We start from the raw sequence: 14,868 nt of genomic DNA on the forward strand, positions 1-14,868 counted from the left end.
ATTCCTTGAGCTCAAGGTTGCGGCTGCAATGGCTATAACAAAAATCGCGAAAATGTCGCCTTTTAATTGGCGACTATCAAAAAAATCAGAGAATGTCACGAAATTTATATTAATTGCATTCAGTATAAGTTCAAGATGCTTAATTATTTGTTACAGGGTTTATTAGTTTTTGTAGTAGAAGGCTAGTCAAGTATTTGATTTTTTTTTGTTTTCATGCAAATTTGCCCATTTTGTACATAAATGGAACACAAAGCCTAAAAAGTAGGTGAACCCAATTCTCAAATATAATATTTTTTTGTAGAAAATTCTCACATATAAATGACTACCATGCCACATGAAAGGTGAAAATTTCGTTGCCCTTGATGCTTTTATGTGTTAATGGGTTTGAACCACATAGCCTAATGAGACTCACTCGTAAATATTAGAAAATAAGAAGTAATCTCAATAGGTTCTTTGTGGGGCTTGCCATCTATTATGTGGTTCAAACATGTCTCGGGAGAACACTGATGCTGACCATTTTCTCTAGCTTTACCCACAAAAAATAAATATAATAAATAATATAAGATAAACAAAGGAATTCCACTTTTTTGAAACTATGAATTAAAAAAACAGAAAAAGAAAAAAAAATTCCAAGCTAATCCTTTTAATTAAGCTAAATGAAATTTTAAACATTATCTTGCAAAGATTAAAGATGAAGAGTTGTAAATGTGTTTCCAGCACATTGGAAGACAGTTTTAGAGGCCTAAAATCCTAAGAGGTCTGTGGTTCGATCTTCCCCTGTGACCCAATCATGATGAGTCGTATCATCTTTGTAAAAAAAAAGATGAAAAGTTAATTTTTGATGCTAAAAATGATGGAAGTAATTGATAAGGCTGTTGTGTTTATCTGGAAAAGAAAATTGATAAGGACGTACTGTCCAGCCATTATCTTACCTTTGAAAAAAAAAAAAAAAATCCATTTAACCAAAAGAAGAATATTTTGCGCAAAAATTTTCAATTTATTTAATTTTTCGTATTATTCCCTCGTTAGTCGTTATCACGATCCATAGAGCGTCAGAGATCGTTTTCTCCGATCTACCAAAAATTTTAAGACAAACCCAGGTCAGGCTTTCTTCTCATGTTCTGCAACTGCAAACACCCATTTTGACTTTTTTACATTGGCTGCTTCAGGCTTCCGAAGCTTCTACGACAAACCCTTTGTTGCTGGGCAGCCCTGCAAATCAAAACTAACCGAACCCAACTTGCTTATCCTGTTCTGCAATCAGGTATTTGCTGCATTCTCTTATTTTTCACTCTTTTATTTGCTTCTCATGTTCTGCAATCAATCTTTTTTTTTTTTCCTCTTGCTTTTGGGGTTTTTTTTTGGGGGGTGTTCATAGAGAAATTACCTATATGGGATTGAAATGGATTTGAGAGAGAAACAGAGAGAGATAGCAAGTTTATCTATTTATGGAAATTATTCAGATCAGAAAAGTGGAGGAAGAAAGATGAGTTGAAAGATGTGTGTTCTTCATTCACTCTTTTATCTCCTTGGATCGTCTTGACTGCCCAATTGGGTATTTGCCTGAAACAGGATTTGTCACCAAATTCAAAATTTCAAAGAACCCAAAAGGATTAATTGAGCTAAACTTACGACGTTTTATCCTTTGGCATATTTATTATTTGCAAAAAATTGATTTAGACCCAGAAAGAATGAACATAGATGCTAAGAGGAAGAGTCGGAATTAGCAGGAATACTTTTTCCCTTTTGAATGTTTCTCTTAGTTTCAATTGGGCATTTCGATGTTGTACGTTAGTTTGGATCTGCAGCATATCTTAGGCCTTAGTTTATGAATTTATGTTCCAGAATTTGGATTTTGGTTATATTGATTTGTATTTCACTGAGAAGTTAGAACAGAGCTTTTTGTCCAACTTCCTTATGTGCACCAGACTGAAATGGCAACCGAGATGAAGTTTACATCTAGTCTTAAAACCTAAATTTAAATTCTTTATGCATTAACAATAAAATTTAGCTTCCTATAAACATAATGAGATAATTAACTTTGAATGCTCTGCCTTGAATGTAAGTAATATGCCATGAAGTTTTCAATTTTGATAAATATGGGAAGTAGTAACATTAATGAAATTAAATATCTTATATTAAAATCATTGTTTAAAAATTTTCACCCCTTATGTAGAATAAATAATCAAGGAAGAAAAATTAATAGTCACAGTACTGAGATGTGTTGTGGATCCCTATGTTGAGTAGATTTTGTAACTGCTAGAATGTACTGGTTTGACACTATATTGGTCTCTTGGCCTGAAAGGACCCAAATAGATAAGTTGCCCTTTTTATCATGTCAACCAGTCCAAGCATCTGAGTTAGTCTGGATTTCAAGACAGTGGTTTTTTTCTTCCTTCCCTCAACCTAGGAAACAAGATGAACGATGGGCCTTAGACCTACCTATATTATTCTTTAGCCCTATTGGTTTCTGGTCTACAATTTTTTTTTTTGATCTCTTGAGGTTTTAAATTCTAAATGTGTTTCTAATTCAATCTATGTAAACTAAGGGAATACAAGAATTTGCATGTAACCGCTGTATGATGTAACTACCTCCACTTGTTGCAAACTCCAACTTCCACTTCTCAGCTAACTCACCTATACCCAGTCCATCTGTTTCATTTTTCGGTTTTAGTTTTTTATATAATCCTTTTAAACCATTTCTCGATTCGAAGTGTTGACCCCCATAAGTGAAAAACATTCATGGGTGCCCGTATCTCCAAAACCTCTTATGCTTTCCCTTCTGTACCAGAGATCTGCGGATCTGTGAAAGACTTTTTGAAGATGGGAAACGCAAGTGGAAAAGAAGAGGGTGAGAATGGAAGTGAGGATCTTTTAGGGCGAGCTGATGGAAAAGCAGGTTACCATGATGATTTTTCGGTGAATGCCTACCGTCCAGCAAGAGCTAATTCAGTAGATTCAATGGGGAACTCACCACCACCAAGCCCGGGTCGTTTTCGCTCTCCACTTATGTTTGCTCCTCAGGTAATCTGTTTATTCTCCCCCCCCCCCATGTTGTAGATTTGATTTCTTTTCATTTAATTTGATTCTTATTTTTGGCCATCGTTATAGTTTTCTCTTTCCGTTGATGGCTGTATTTGATTCTGGTTGCGAAATATCTGATTCATTAATGCAGTGGATTGATTGTGTGCTGTTTTTGCCCCTGTACTGTTCATTGATTCTTAGAATGAATCAAATTATTTCTTAAGAATTTAGTCCATTTTTTTTTTTTGGAAAGAGAACTCGAATGGCTTAAAAAAATGTGGCTTTCCAGCAGATATAATATTTATTTTGTTAATTAGACTTTGTGCATTTTCGTGTAATTTCAGGTTAGTTGCATTCTTAGAATGACGGATGGTGCGATTATTAAGACCGTGAATTGTTGCTTGAATATGTTGAGGAGAAATGCCAGAATCCAATATGTGAATGTTGTTTGATGCCATACTGAGTGGGCTTGGAAAGATTGGGTTCAGATTTGGTTCTGCTGTTGGCATTGTTGATTTATCATTTCCCCCCTGTTTAGGATGCTTTATATGAGAGCAAGATGTAGAATCTGAGCGGTATATCTTGTATTGTCATATTCAACAAACCAAGGAAATAGGACGTATTTGGTGATCATAGATCTTTTAGTAAATTATGCTTGAGCTCCCCTGCTTTACAATCTTCATGACACTCAGCTCTTGTATGTTGATGTTTTAAAGTTAGCTACAACTTATGAAGTTTTGTTTTGTCTTGACCATATTACACTTGATAGTGTGAATGTTACCTTTCTGCCCCCCAAGTCTTTCTTCTTCTTCTTCTTCCTTCTCTTCATTCTCCTTTCCCTATCCTGCAACTCTGCCCCCCACCCCTGCTGTTGGTCTCACCTCCCTCTGCCCTCTGCAACCCATCCTTCCAGGGGAGCATCTCAGTTCTGGAGGAGTTGTCATTTTCACAGCACCAGTTTCCAACACCAGTTTCCAACACGGTTATCTCACAGATCTCTGCCTCCCAGATAAAATCAAACTCCGGTGGTGCCCACAATTCATTGTGCAGATTGTTTGTCTGTGTAATAACTATAAAGGATACACTGATAAGTCATTCTATGAAACTACAGGAGAAGGTTTAGAAAACCAGCTAAGAATAGATACTCATCATAAAGAATCAATTTGGTTGTATGCTAGGTAGATTCACGGAAAAAGCTATCTACATGCTGAGGATGCTCACGGAGAGATGCAGACCTATCAAGAAATATTTCCTCGTGATCTTTACTGACCTGAAGAAACCTATGACGGAGTCTCTAGAGGTTTATTCCAGCATGTTCTTACAAAGAGTGGGGCATTGGATAGATTCTAATGGTAGTTAAAGATATGTATAAGTGTTTGGTGACTAGTGTGAGATTTATAGGAGGCCAAGGCAAGAAAATCCCAGCTACTGTTGGTATATGTTAGAGTTATTGCAGCAGGAGGAGGGAATTGTGGCTGGTGCTAGGTGCAGCTGCGCAAGTACAATTCCCTAGGAGCAATTTTGTCCCTCTTGTTTTATCATTTGAGTCGTCCCATATTGTATTCTCCCTTTATATTGCATAGAGATAGAGAAAGTCTATACATAAGAGCTGTAACTCTAATTGATACACAGCTGTATTGATGTTACCTCAATTTGAGGGCCAGCTTTCAGGATCAATTAAGTCAAATTCAGCAGTAAATTAGGGTTCTTAAACACCCCGCAATCAGGTTTTCTAGGGCAATTCGGAGGCAGACAGCAGCTGACTAGGGCTAATTACACCCCACGGTTCAGGGATTTGGGCTTCTAAACCCTGTGGCTAGGAGGTCTAGGAGGACTTAGGTTTGATGGGGAAGAATACTAGGGTTCAGCCAGTAGGTTCCAAGGTTGGGGTTTTGATAAAACTAAGTCTGAATTCTGTTATTTTAATGTTCAGATTTAATTCCAGAAGTTTCTAGTTTAAGCAATTAGGGCGTTCTCAAATTTAGGGTTCTAGGGGTTGGCCTAGGGTTAGGGTTAGGATCGAGTGTCAAGATAGGTGAGAGGGAGGGATATCCTAGAGGGCTGGATGAGAGGTTGAGGAGAAATAGGTATTTGAAGTTTTTAGGGTTTAGGTTCTTGTGGAGAAGATGGAGTATGCCATTTAGGATTTTGGAAGAGGAAAGGGGTGAGGAATGGAGATCGAGTGCGAGTGAGGGGAAGGGGAAGGTTATCCTAAGAGGGAAAGGGAATTGGGAGTGGGAGTTAGAAAATGTAGGAGAATTAGGGTTTTGGGAGGGTTGGAAAAATTCTGGGTTTCGTATTCTGCTGCAAGGAGAAAAGCAGAAAACGAAGAAATAGACAAGGGAAGGGACTGGGTAAGGGAGGGATTTAAAGGAAAGGGTTGCCACAAGGGATTTTTTTTTGGCGGGGGGGGGGGGGGGGGGAGGAAAATGAATTGCAATGGGGAAGGGTGGCTAGAGTTGCAGAATGTAGGGCTAGGAGATGGGGAATAGGGGGCTGTGATGGGAAGGAGGGTAGGGGGAGGGGTAGGGATTAAACTCACTTGCTGTAGGAAAAGATGGGGTTTGAACTTGGAAGAACTTGAAATCTGCAGAAATTGATAAGCATACACACAGCCCAGGTCTTCCCTCCTAGGGAAAACCCACGACTCCACTCGTCAATATCCTTCAATCGCAAATGTTATTAATCGTCCACTGATTTGCTTACAAGTGAGTGGCTCTATTTATAGCCTCTATAATGAAGAATTTCCTACTAGCAGGCTTGGACTCAACTAGACAAGGAATTCTAATTGGAATAGAACTCACACTCACTCTAAGACTCAACTAGGAATAAATCAAAAAAGGAATTCTGTTGCAAAGACTCCTAAAAGATAAGAATTGCAAATTTAGAAGAAATACCTAACTCAAGAAGGAATCTGATTGAAATTGGATTACAACTTGACTGTGGACTGAACAACTGAGGACTCAAATGACAAAGTAAAAGTAGATTTGGACTCCTAAAATTATCTGCATCTAACCAGACCAATTGGGACTCAAAAGGGGGTGGCAGATTGACCAAATTGCCCCCCATATGGTTCTGCCTTCCTGTAGGGCCACATGGCTTAAGACTGCAATTCTCTCCTCCTTTTGGCTGTCGGGGCTTCTCTTGGGGGGCGGGGTTCTTCTGGTTACATCACACATCTCTGTCTTCCTTTCTTTCTTCTTCATTTTCCTTTTCCTGTGTGTTATTAATTTAAATGGTATCAGAGCTGAATCCCTGAGCACTAATCAAGGGGGTGAGCTCATCTCCTCTTTTGCTAGTTGTTTGGTTCCACTGAAACAGGGATTTGGTTGATAAACTAAAATTGATGATCAATCAATTTTTTGGACAATTGATTGAAAGAAATGTGACATTGATCTATTGCTTCTCTGTTTTGAAGGTATTAGATACTAGCTTTTGTTAAAATTACTCCAGGATTGACACTCCATTTTCTTCCTCTTTTTGGGTGGGAGATTGGTCAATACTTTTCTCAATGGAAGACCTAGTTTTTGTTGTTTGAATGTGAAAGTAATAATGAAGAGAAGAGAAAAGGAAGAGGAAATAAGGTAATCATTGTGTTTGTGTAACCTTGGGACTTCTATACAGTATACACATAATGTACTTTGATGTAGCCTTATATTGGACTGGGGCTTGCTAGCAGGATTTCAATAGAACCAACTGAATTGGATAGAATTTGGGTTATGGTTTTAGATTTGGTGAAATTTCAGGACTTAGGGTTTACAATAGGAATTAGGTTGGATATTTGGATCAATTGTTAAGGGGCTCTGGCCAAGGTTTGATCTAAGTTTGGACAGAAACTGATGATGGCTGAAATTGAAGTTCTCAAAACTATGGGTTTGGGGTAAACTTAGGGCTTGCTGGAATTTAGGGCTTCAAGGGGAAATTGGGGCTCTGATGAGGATCAAGTGTTTTTTTTTTGGGGGGGGGGGGGGGTGGTGTGTGTTGGGGGAGGGGGATGTTAGTTTGAATTGCTGATGGTTAGATGGTCTAGGACTTCAGTTTGAAGTTTCTGGTTTGGGGTAATTCAAATTCAGGAACCTGAGGTATTTGAATTTTGGGGGTGAAAGGGAAGAGGCAGCAGGTTGAGAGGTTCACTCGACGGAGGTTTGGGGCTGTTATGATGGAGAGATAATGCTGGGGTGGTTGGGAATTGATTAGGGCATAAAAGGAAAACCAGAAAACAAAGGTTAGGATTGGGCTTCAAATATGCTCACTATTGATGCAGTCTTAAATGGTAGACGCTTGTACAGGCAGGACTTGAATAGATCCATAGATCTTCAACCTAGTTGAAGGGGAGATTGAGTAGAGCCACCCAGTCTTTTCTCAAACAAGGAGTCGGTTGGTCTAACTAATCCCAATAGCATATGACTTGAAAAGCTAAGATTAAGGCAGCAACAGATAGTTTGCTTGATCAAGACTCGAATAAACTAGTCTGTTCTATTCTTCTAAGATGGGCCAGTATTAACAGGGCTTTAGTCAGACTTTAAATAATGTCCTAATCACTAAAGGAATGTAAATTGCAGTAATACAAAATACTACTTGCAGCCTAATGCATAGGGGTTTGGGGTTCCAACTATATTCTAATTACTAAGTCATGCAACCAGCCAATTATCTTTTATCCTCATTTTTCTTAAGTGTTTCACGAACACCATTTTTGATACCCCGTTTTGATTAGCTTACAAAAGATGGATATAATAAATTTCTAAAAAATATGTATACATATTTGACCATATATTTGAAAAATTAGATGGACAGAATCCTGTTTTCTATTTATCTATATAACTGCATATTGTTTCTGTATGAACTTACTATGGCCAGATTGCTAAATTATTAGTTACAGTGGCCTGAATAAAAGGTGCAGGAAGAGGACCCACAGAAGCTGCACAGTGGAGACTTTTTTTGCTTTGGTTTATATTTTGTACTTGTAATGAGGAAAAATTCTTTTGCCTGGACCATTTGCTTCTTGATTGTAGATAAAATCATATTTATCGATCATAGTTCTCTAGTAGTCTTGAACTAACACTGAATGCATTGAAGCAGTGATGCAGATTTAGCAGCAAATTTTTGACCTTTTTCCGTTGAAAACAGCCTGCTGGATATGGGTATTGGTCCTTTGTTCATAGTTTTTTGTGATCGTGGGCCTGAAAGTTGAGTGTCTAGGCTAAGTACGAAAATGATTTATTAATTGGATTAATTAGTCTAATTATGTAAAATTTGCTGCACTTTAAGTTATTAAGGCAGAATATATTTTTCTCATGTTGTACGGGCAGGACAGGGCAATGCGGTTGGTGGACCACGATTATAGTCCTAAGGTCAAAACAGCCTCCTAGCATACGCTGTTGGGATAACAACTGCATAGGAAATCCCCCCCTCGGGGGGCGAACTCTGCTTATGCAGAAGCCTCACCGGGTTTGCCCTATTGTAATATTTTTCTTATGTTTTATTTTAGTTTTAAGTGTCCAAGTCATCAGTCTCATAGGAGTCCTAGGTCAAATAAGTTTTTAAATTTTACTTCTTTTAGGGGTTTAATCCTCCTCCTATTATAAGTCATAAGGCTGATTAGAAGCCTATTTATACCCGATTGAGGAAAAAATAGATGCAAACTGATTATTTGCTTCAAGCTCTCTTTTATTTTTTTGTGTGTATTTGCTGCTGCATTGCTGGTTATGTGAATCTTGGTTAAGGTACTTCCTAGAATTGAGTTTACCTAGGGTTCTTGGTGAAATAAAGCCAGATCTTTCTGTGGCTGCACAGGCAGCCTTTTAGGAGTCATTCCATCTCCTCTGTGGCACCTGCAATGCACCCCCTTATCAAGGTAAGCTTGCAGCCCACACTCCATTTCCATTTCCTCTCCGCTCCCGCCCCCCCCCCCCCCCAAAAAAAAAAAAAAAAAAAAAAAAAAAAAAAAAAAAAAGAAAAGAAAAAACCTAGAATTTTGCTACCCAAGAAACCCAAAATTCAAGGTCTCAAACTCTAACATCATTTCTATATTCCATCCCCTACCTTCAACCCAAGTTGCAGCTTATTCCCATCATCCTGACCCTTAAAAACCAGCCGTTTCTTGAATATTCATGCTATCTAAAACCTTAAAAGGCAAGAAATCCCATATCTTTCAATTTAGCCATCCATGTGCACCCAAACTTGGAAGGGCATATTCCTATATCACTAACTACATTCCTCCCAAGTTGTAGCCCATTCTGGCCCATGGACCCTAGGTCACTTACAATAAGGTTTCAAATCTTTAGTTGTGAACCCTACTGTTCTAATATTGTATTATACCAAACTTGAAAACCCAATGCATCCCATTAACCGAACCCATTTGGAACCCTTTGAAACCATCTAGGTAGCATCTCCACCACTAGCCACGATATTTGGATTACACAAAGAAAAATCACCTCATACACCATAACTATACCTAACTAGACCTTTACTAATTTGTCCCATTAGTGGGAAGAAATGCCTTGTAGTTGATCATCTAGCAATCTAGGACTACATTAAGTAAAGCTTGTAATTAACATTTATCTTAAACAAGTTTTGAGTTTTGCCAAACTCATAATTGGTTCAAAATCTTAAACCCTAAATTTGGTTACAAGTCGAGCAATTTTATACAGAAACAACGCTAATCTATGTGAGGTTGGAAGCAGGGGTAAAGTATTCTAATTCTTCATGTGCCTCCAAATCATTAACAATAATTCACTATTCTACAAGTAAAAAGAGCACATGAGATTTGAACATTTTGCTTTATCTCAATTACCTTTCAAAGTGAATATAGCAATCATGACTGCTTCTATCTGCTAAGCAAGAGATACCACATGGGTGTGCAATCCATCTTTCATGGTGCATGGAATAGAAAACTTTTAAGTTGATAAGGTTTGGCAGTGCACAAAGATATATCTTGAAGAAATAATTATTAAAGGGATATTAGAAGTGTGAGGAGTTCATGTGGCTGGAGAATTAATTCTAGGAAGTACCTTAACCACTAGGTGATTATAGATGCTTCTGATGCTTCCCACTGGGTGATTGTTCGCCTGATGTCTTAGTTACATTATAATGTTTAAGAGTTAATCATCTCAAATACTTTTTGATAACTGTCATAAAGTGATCTTAGGACATGACTGATAAGTTGCTTGTCAGACTTAGGTTGAATTCAGTTCAATGTCAAACGGTCATTCTCTTTTCTATCTTCTTACAAGCTACTTGTTAACTATATAGAGGCAACATGCCAACGTAATACTACTGAAGGGGAAAAATTCTAAAGGTGGGAACAAGAGCATGGAAAATGATAATTTGTATGTATTAATTCAAAATGAGGGTACCATGTCTAAATTTATGAACACTTTTGAAACTTTCTTCCTCTGTCTTACTCTTTTGTACCCTTCCTGTGAGCAATTAATCCACGCACTGAGGTGAGCAGGGGTGTTCTGGACAGATCTGAGCTTCCTGGGGAGGCATCACAAGAATGTTTCTAGGTTCATTGGTTAAGTGGAGCAAGTTGAGTTGAGTGTGAAAGTTGAGTGTAAATGAGCCCTAAGATGCTTCGTATCTCTTATGTTCAAATGTTCTGTGTAAACAAATGCATACAATCTCTTTGTAGAAATGTGTCTGATGAGACATGCTTTGTGTTTATTCGCAAGAATGTGTTTCTTGTCTGAATGGTTCGTGATCACTTGATTTGATTGCATTTTATGTCATTGTATATTAGAATACTCTTTTAAAAAGATCTAAGGAATCTCATTTAATTAACTTACTAGCTAGACCAATGGTGCCCTTGTTTCGTGTTACCCAATCTTGGCTTCTTCTCTATAGGCCTGGTTGCCCCCCCCCCCCCAAAAAAAAAAAAAAAAAAAAAAAAAAAAAAAGGAAAAAAAACTATTTTCTGCGCTAAATTTTTGTAGCTAAAAGTTGATTTTAGCTTCCAGTTTATTAATAGCTTCTCTTGTTAAATCAGAAAAGCAATCACAAAAAAGAATGTGTACGATTTTGCTCATTATTATCAAGAAATATCAGGCAGTTTATATGTTTCCATTTGCTGTCACTTCTTGTTATGGTAAAAGCTCAGGCCACCAGTGTGAAGACATGAACTTGAGAATGATCACTGGATATGAAAATCCCAACTTCTGGACTGTGTCCAGTGCACTTCTTCTGGAACCCTGCAAAAGCAGGATCCTAGTCCCTTGGGCTTTTTGATGAGACATCTCCTGGGTACATGCCTAATTTAGACTGCTAGAGGCAACCATGTTTGGGTTGAAGCTAGATGCACCACAGCACAAAACCAACCACCTCCCCCCCCCCCCAAAGAAAAAAAAGGGGGAAAAAAAAATCCTCACCCTTCCAAGGAAAAAAGTCGAAACTGGATTGTAAACTATGCTATTAGTGACGACGATGAAGGGAGATTGTATAGGGACATTGGATACTCTCTTCAAAGCTAAAGGAGTGATTCTCCTGTCCTCATTGTTAGTCTTCCTGACTAATATACCAACACATTTTTTTGTTTTCCCATATAGGCTCCTGTGGCTCCCCTACAAAGAGGTGATGCTCCTCCAGTTTTCAATCAACTTTGGATGAATGAGTCTCATGGAGATGTTGATGTACCACCTGAGAAAGGTATCCCCACCATGATCACATGGAACTACGGTGGTAACAATGTTTCTGTGGAGGGCTCTTGGGACAACTGGACAGTAAGGTATCATGTAAATTCTTTGACCATGAAAATAGTCTTATTCTACAAAAATCCTTATGATGACTTAGGTAACTGAGAACATGCCAAAACTGCATTACTTCTTTCATGGAACATTGATTATGCCTTACAACTTGTGCAGGAAGATGTTGCAAAAATCAGGTAAAGACCATTCTATTTTATTGGTGCTGCCATCAGGTATATTCCAATACAAGTTCATCGTGGATGGTGAGTGGAGATATATTCCTGATCTTCCATGTATTGCTGATGAGACGGGCAATGTTTGTAACCTTCTTGACGTGCATGTAAGTATTTTTTGCTGGCCTATTGCAGCTTCATGTAGTTGTTGCATTTGTACATTGGTAATCAAAAGGATCGTGCATTAAAATCCATTTGATAGACAGTCTAGGGCCCTTGGATCATTTACTTCAGGTTGTCGACCCTTGTAGAGTTCACCAATTACTTATGTTTTCAGGACGCGAAACTTAATTTTCCTATGTTCATCATTTAAATTCTAAAAGTTTTGGAACTTCCATTTTACGTCTTCACACCATAAAATCTTGTGATAACAAAATAACTTGGATTATTATATTTTCTGACAACGTGGATTCTAAAGCAACTTTTTTATTCTTTGACTTTTAGGGATGCTAATCCTATGCGCCCATGGGTGTTTATAAACCTTTTAATTGGCCAGCCCAAGTATCAGAGTGGGGTATACTGTCAAATGAAATCCTTTTAGAGCATTATTTCTTTGGGTGCATGAGGCTACAGCTACCCTTCCTCCCTTAATGCTGTTTTTTGGGTTTCAAATGAAGGGGATTTGGGGAAAAAGGGGGGAGGTGACTGATCTTGTGCAGATGGGAGCAGGTTTCTTGTCTACAACCGTTTTCATTATTTCAGAGAGAAAGATGTATACCTAACAATGTTGTTGTTTTGTCTATTACCTGTTTGATGGTCAGTGAGGTAAGAAAAATCCTAGGGCAGCTCTTACCTTCTTTCTTTGGGGTTTTCTTTTTCTTCCTCTTTTTTTTTTGTTGGGGAGGGGGGTGGGGGTGGGATTTGCAAAATAATGTTTCATAAAAATATTTTAGTTGGTACAATGAATGTCCGGCCCTTTGATTTGGACAACACAACATACATTTACAAACCAGTAGACAATCTAGTCTCTCTCAACCAACTTAAACTCAATGAGAATAAGAGAAGTTCTAGGACTAGACAATACTTAAACATAATTTCCTTGTAGTTAAAGGAATTTTGTCAGACAATGCAAGTTGTAATCTCCTTTAAATTACCTTTCTTCTTCTTTTCTTTTCTGTTATTTTGGTTGGTTTGTTAAAATTTTGGCTCTTCTTATTGCAGGAGTATGTGCCTGAAAACCCAGAAAGTGTGGCAGAGTTTGAACCTCCACCATCACCAGACTCCAGCTACAGTCAAGTTTTTCCAGGAGATGAAGACTTTGCGAAGGAGCCGGTTGCTGTTCCTCCACAGATGCATCTCACAGTATTGGGGATGCCAAACTCTGCTGAATCTTCTTCTTCCCCTTCAAATACAAAACCACAACATGTTGTTCTCAACCACCTGTTCATAGAGAAAGGATGGGCTTCTCAGTCACTTGTTGCTCTTGGATTGACCCATAGGTTTCAGTCCAAGTATGTCACTGTTGTTCTCTATAAGCCTCTTAGAAGGTAAAGGGAACCCTCCTCTGCTTAATAAACTTCCTGGTGCCTGATATGTGTAGTCTGTACAGGGGAGTTTTGTAGTCTTTGTTTGGAGTGATGTTCTGGTAATAGAATGAACTTCCTTCAGTCTTTTTTTTTTCAAGCAGGAAAATATGCCTGCTTCCAGATTTGACCATTTAAACCATTATTAAACAAATTAAAAAAATTTAATGATACAAGATTGCCCTTACCAAATGAAATATGACCTGTTAACATTATAAACTAAATGATGATCAGGGTTAATGAGCTATATATGTTTCCTGATGTAGAATCGAAAGTTTGTTGTCCTCTCCAAAATTGCGAATAAATGAAATCCAATCAAACGCGTAAAATTTTCTCGAAAGAGAAAATAAGACATTAGATAAGTAGTGACTGAATTGAAGGCCTATTTGAATAAATGTGCAGCATTGAAGTTGAACCTTTATTTGAGACATCATGTTTTAGATCATGTTTTAGATCGTGGTGGAAGCAAAGGAGTTTGGTAATATTTGGATGTAGAATCCATTTTTGAGACAAGTCATAAGGGTTCGGAATTTAAGGCTATTAGATTGTGCCTTGTTTTTGTATTTTCGGATTGTGAGTGATTTGTTATAATTGATCCTCTTGATAGCATAGATTATTGGTCATTCATCTTGAGAAATGATTTTACCTCGTTGGACATTAATTTGAGTAGTTGAAACACAAAACATATGAAATAGATCGAGAAATATTTGAACTATGATTATGTCGTTAAAATGTCCTCGAAAAGATGATGAATGGTCAGAAAGGTGTGGACAGTTTTTGATGGTGATTTGATGAAAGAGAAGAATATCATTAGCGAAAAAGTGAGTACATTATAATGCTTCTCGGACTATCTTTATGCCGTGAAAGAGATTAAAATCATGATATACCCCTTAATAACCAAGCAAAGTGTGATTTATAGAAAACATCATTACTTACCATTAAAAAAAACACACACCATAAGTTACCATTTAAATCTTAGGTTTCTATTTTGTATGGATTGGAGAACTTGGCACAGGGTAAGTGGGGGTCTATAGACATATATTGAACGTATGTCATTATTCATTATAAACGTTTCAACTAGACCCGACCCCATATGGTTGGGATAAGGTTTGTTGTTGTTCATACATTAGTTTATCTAATAATTTTAATTACTAACATCATATATCATTTACTATTTGAATCACTTTTGAAAATCTTCATCACATATGTGATGGGTGATCCTATAATTTCCTCTCAAAATTGATAACTTTTTCCGTTTTCATTAGGACATAATGTAAAATCACTTAAATATAGAGCAAAGCTTATGAAACATTATTTTTATAAATAGAATTTCAACAAATATAAAAAAATCGTTAATTAGAACTCTGTATAAAAAAAGTTTAAAATTTTAAAAAAAACCCAAATAAA

General features: G+C 37.4%; 1 protein-coding gene across 2 annotated transcripts; it reads left to right on the plus strand.

Moving 5' to 3' along the window:
- Positions 1 to 937: 937 nt before the first annotated feature.
- Positions 938 to 13,930, plus strand: AKINBETA1 (5'-AMP-activated protein kinase beta-2 subunit protein). 2 transcript variants are annotated; one of them, XM_089139745.1, is made up of 6 exons: positions 938 to 1,100; positions 1,170 to 1,264; positions 2,792 to 3,024; positions 11,568 to 11,746; positions 11,883 to 12,045; positions 13,100 to 13,930. In XM_089139745.1, exons 3-6 carry the CDS (start codon positions 2,824 to 2,826, stop codon positions 13,427 to 13,429), a joined length of 873 nt encoding a protein of 290 aa, XP_088995871.1. In that variant the 5' UTR covers positions 938 to 1,100; positions 1,170 to 1,264; positions 2,792 to 2,823; the 3' UTR covers positions 13,430 to 13,930. The 2 variants fall into 2 exon arrangements, with proteins under 2 accessions (XP_088995871.1, XP_088995870.1); XM_089139744.1 differs by having other exon boundaries at positions 938 to 1,264.
- Positions 13,931 to 14,868: the final 938 nt, after the last annotated feature.

This window comes from Hakea prostrata, chromosome 11 (genome assembly GCF_041222555.1).
Source record: "Hakea prostrata isolate BN-2017 chromosome 11, UWA_Hpros_2, whole genome shotgun sequence".
Classification (NCBI taxonomy): Eukaryota; Viridiplantae; Streptophyta; class Magnoliopsida; order Proteales; family Proteaceae; genus Hakea; species Hakea prostrata.

Bases quoted from the DNA above. Each gene is read 5' to 3' on its own strand.
- AKINBETA1 (XM_089139744.1), top strand. From the start codon at position 2,824: ATGGGAAACGCAAGTGGAAAAGAAGAGGGTGAGAATGGAAGTGAGGAT. The intron at 3,025-11,567 runs GTAATCTGTTTA...TTTCCCATATAG, and splicing joins CACTTATGTTTGCTCCTCAG to GCTCCTGTGGCTCCCCTACA. The intron at 11,747-11,882 runs GTATCATGTAAA...CAACTTGTGCAG, and splicing joins TGGGACAACTGGACAGTAAG to GAAGATGTTGCAAAAATCAG.